The following is a 4,743-nucleotide window of genomic DNA, read 5'->3' on the forward strand; positions in this document are numbered from 1 at the left end:
TTAGAATGCTAGATGGATATCAAACTGTGGCATTTCGTGTTCCCTAGGTCTATGGATGCAATAGTTGCTGGCATTGGAAAAAATTTAATATAGATCTAAATAGATACAGATATGGGAGATTCCCTCAACAAAAAAGAAAAAAGACAGAGAGAGACACAGAAATAATTAAATCTTTAACCTCTTTGTTTTTAATCTTTCAATTTAATTCATGAACTCCTATTTAGACCTACAATTCCTTAGAAGTCATATAATAAGACAATATAATGAAATGTTCTAGTATAATATGAATCATGTCACTTAATTAATTTTGCCTTTATAGGAAGCAGATTCTTTTCTCATTCACTAAGTAGTATTTCCTAAATGATAATGTTTTATGTGATTTATCTATCTCCTGTAATGTGGTACACAGCGAATTCAATACTAGTTGAGTAGACGTGAAATAAGAAAGAAAAGTGTAAGGAAAAAAGAACAAATGTTGAAATATAAGCACTATGCATCATTAATAAAAAGCCTTAAATCATGAATTATTGAACACATAACTGAATAAAGTTATTATGCAATAATATGTATTCTGGGGTTATTAATTTGATTGCATCATTAAGATATAAAAATAATATATTCATCTATTATCTTCTTTAAAATATTGAGCAGACAATATAGTACATGATATACACAAATATAAATTATGCTAGCCTAATATGAACTTCTTACACATTTGCAAATATATGAATTTTATGAAAAAATACATAATTAAACAGTAGATATATATTTCAAAAACTATGTTATCCTCTAGTTGTCTTTGAAATCATTTGAGTTTAAAAGTTTTTATTCTTTTGCATTTATTTTTGAACCATTGTATTTATTCAAAAACCACTTGGCCTTTGTCCACTAGATATTTTTCACTTTTAACATAATGGTTAATATTTATTGAAAATCTAGTCTATGCAAGATTTTATAATATGCACATAAAATAATTGGTCATATTTTTTATATGATGTCCTCAGAAAGCATATGCCATTATTTACTTCTTTTCACTAATGGGAGTATCAAGACTCAGTTAAATTCAATTTAACACAATCTGAAGAACTGTAATATTTTGCTTCAATTTCTAACTGATTTATTTTTGTTAATAAGGCTAGAATCATATGGTTTCAGAAAAAAGACTCACAAAACATTTATTAAAAATTATGAAAATATCATTTTTCTCTCATTTTAAATATTCTTCTCTCTAATGTGTCAAACATCCCAAAAGTAATATATGTACATGTAATAGTATACATTTTATACTTTTAATATTTAAAACAAGCAGCTAAATTTTTAAATGAAAGTATTTCCAGGACTGTTTGGACTGAAAAGAAATTCATATAAAAACAGTGTGAATGCTAGAGATGGGAGGATTTATAAATATCTTTCTTGGTCTTATATTTAAAGTCAGGGGTTAGGAGAAATAGTACAGTGGGTACACTGCTTGCCTTTCACATGGCTGATCCAGGCTTGATACCCCACATTCCATTTACTTCCCTGAGCCCCACCAGGATTGACCACTTAGAGACTGGAGTAAACTCTGAACACAGCTGGGTATGGCCCAATAACATGACAAAAAGAAAAATAAAATAAAGTTTAAAAAGACCTTATTCTTCCTGAAATATTGCAGTGTTATAAAGAGATGTGCCAAGATAAATACAAAGGGAAATAATATCTGCTTTTCCTTCATTCCCCTCCCCCCAAATGTACTTAATCAGCTTCTAAGAGAATTTTGCTCTGTGCTATCATCCTATTTTAAATGCAACAGTCTACATAGTGAATTTCTTATCTGTTTTGTTTTCACACTATAAACTAAAGGATTGAGGACAGGTGTGAGGAAAAGGAAAATGTTGGACATAGTGACATGAGGAAGAGGAGAGTGATACTTGCCTATTCTGTGGATCAGGGCTAAGGCAATAAGTGGGACATAGAAAATGAGGACAGTGATAATGTGGGAAACACACGTATTGAGCGCTTTTAGCCGTCCCTCTCTGGAAGCAATGCCTATAACCGTCTTCAAGATTAGTGCGTAGGAGAGAACAATAAAGATGGAGTCAACGCCAAAGGAACAGAGAACCAGGGTGAGACCATATATGATGTTGACACGAATAGACCCACAAGCTAACTTCATCACATCAGGGTGGAAACAGAATGAGTGAGACAGGACGATGTTCTTACAGAAGGGAAGTCGCTTGAGCAAGATGGGTAAAGGGGCCATCAATGCCACTCCTCGAAACATAGCAGCCAATCCCATCTGAGTAATTCGGGAGCCAGTTAGGACCATGGTGTAGCGCAGGGGGTTACGTATGGCCACAAAGCGGTCAAAAGCCATGGCCAGCAGGATTGCTGACTCCATGGAAGAGAAGGTGTGAATGAAGAACATCTGGGCCAGGCAACCATGGAACTCAATCTCTCTGTGGTTGAGAAGAAAGACATTTAGAACAGTGGGTAAGGTTGATGCTGATATGCCGGTGTCAGTGGCTGCCAACATGGACAGGAATACATATTGAGGCTCATGAAGGCTGGGATTCTTATGTATTATATGAATGATGATGCAGTTCCCCATAATGGCAATCATATACATGATTATCAATGGAATGGACATCCATATATGAGACTTTTCCAGTCCTGGAATTCCTGAAAGAAGGAAGAAGGGCGGCTGGTAGAAAGTGCCATTGAACATCAACATGATGATTAAGCCTAAGGAAAAAGGAAGTTTAAGACAGTGAAGTTGAAAAATCAATTTAAGTTTATTTGTTTGAAGACATGGTCTAGAAATAGGAGAGATTATCTGTTGTATGCAGAGAACATTGACTAGGATTGACCTCAGTTTAATTTAAAAAACTATCAATACACATATATGTATATATACTTAAATTTAGGTAGCATTACTATTAACATGGTACATCTTGAGTACAGTTTCATACTGCATCAGATTTATATCTATTACCATCTACTACAACTCTTACCAGTGAAATTATAATTGCCATCTACTATTATTCAAAACTGGAACAACAGCACAGCGGGTAGGGTATTTGCCTTGGACAGGTTTGATTCCTCCGTCCCTCTCCAAGAGCCCAGAGAGCTTCCAAAAGTATACTGCCCACATAGCAGAGCCTGACAAGCTACCCGTGGCATATTTGATATGCCAAAAACAGTAACAACATGTCTCACAATGGAGACGTTACCGGTCCCTGCTCGAACAAATCTGATGAACGATGGGATCACAGTGCTACAGTGCTATAGATACCAGCCTAAATATGACACCATACTCTATAACTTTTTAATTTTTTCTATAAATAGTACTATGTTTATTCTATCATATTTTCCATAAATTCTGTCTTTGACATGTCTTAACACACACTACAACTTACCTACTATCTACACTTGTCAAATTTATGAATGCTACCTTTTTATTACAGGCTTCTTTTAGCCCTCAAAAAATATTTTACTCACTTTATGCACATATATCTATTTTGCACACATATCTTAAAAAGATGCATAATTTATTCACTGTCCATGCTTAACTGCATCTAATGTTTTATTTATTCCATTTATTTTCTTACTCTAATCTCAATACTAATAATACAATCAAATACTTACTACTTTGTGGAACACAGACTTTACTAGAATGTGATTTCTATACATACATAGAAGCCAGTGTTTGCTTAATATAATTAATTAGCAAGTATGCTAATATAATTCGATGATAGTGACTTAAGATGAACCTACCAAAAAAATGAAGACTATCAAATGCATTGTAATTATGTAAGGCAGATCATAACCAGTGGAGGACATATATTGGTTATGGTCTGGCATACATAATTATATAACAATGGAGACGTCACAAAGCTTTGCTATGTGAGGTTTATGGAGCGATAGCACAGCAGGTAGGGCGTTTGCCTTGCACTTGGCCGACCCGGGTTTGATTCCTCTCAGAGAGCCCGGCAAGCTACCAAGAGTATCCCACCTGCACAGCAGAGCCTGGCAAGCTACCCATGGCGTATTCCATATGCCAAAAACAGTAACAACCAGTCTCACAATAGAGACTTACTGGTGCCTGCTCAAGCAAATCTATGAACAATGGGACGAAAGTGCTACAGTGCTATGTTACAATCATAAACATAACCATGAGGATGCTTTCACAGAATACCTGGGAAAATGTGTCAATATAAAACCAGCGCTTTTTTCATTAAATTTCTGTGTCAAATTACCTAAGCACAAATCAAAACCCCCAAATGATTGTTAACACTAGCTATTTTTATCTTCTAAATAAGCACTTGTCTCAATAATTTATGAATTTAAGCAGAACAGAGGATAGTATAATTTTAGGAAGGAAGTGATAGAATTAAGTATGTGACAAAATAAGTGCTGGAACCTGATAGATAGTATAAGATTATGGTGCTTTACAGTGCCTGCCTTGCACTTGGCTGACCATGTTTTTGTCCCCAGCTCCACGCCACTGCATATTCTTTCCCAAACGATCACCGGAGTGACTCCTGAACAAAGAACAAGTTGGTGACTGTTGTAAACCATATATCCCATTCAGAGCTATATTAAATTAATCATGCTGTGTATTTAAAAATATTAATTAGTAAAATGAACTATAGGAATAATAATACATTAAGTTAATTTGTAAAATGTATAAATAATTTTTTTAAAAAATTTTATTTACTATACTCTATCCTTGTAAAAGGATAGAGTATAGTAACTGCTTGT

The 4,743-nt window shown here is 34.4% G+C and overlaps 1 protein-coding gene across 1 annotated transcript; it reads right to left on the reverse strand.

Moving 5' to 3' along the window:
• Positions 1–1,774: 1,774 nt before the first annotated feature.
• Positions 1,775–2,713, reverse strand: LOC101539986 (olfactory receptor 51I2-like). Its single transcript, XM_004618339.2, has one exon. The coding sequence runs from the start codon at positions 2,711–2,713 to the stop codon at positions 1,775–1,777; it is 939 nt and encodes a 312-aa protein (XP_004618396.2).
• Between the last annotated feature and the right edge of the window lie 2,030 nt (positions 2,714–4,743).

This window comes from Sorex araneus, chromosome 6 (genome assembly GCF_027595985.1).
Source record: "Sorex araneus isolate mSorAra2 chromosome 6, mSorAra2.pri, whole genome shotgun sequence".
NCBI lineage: Eukaryota > Metazoa > Chordata > Mammalia > Eulipotyphla > Soricidae > Sorex > Sorex araneus.

Coding starts and splice junctions, on each gene's coding strand:
- LOC101539986 (XM_004618339.2), bottom strand. CDS start 2,713: ATGTTGATGTTCAATGGCACTTTCTACCAGCCGCCCTTCTTCCTTCTT.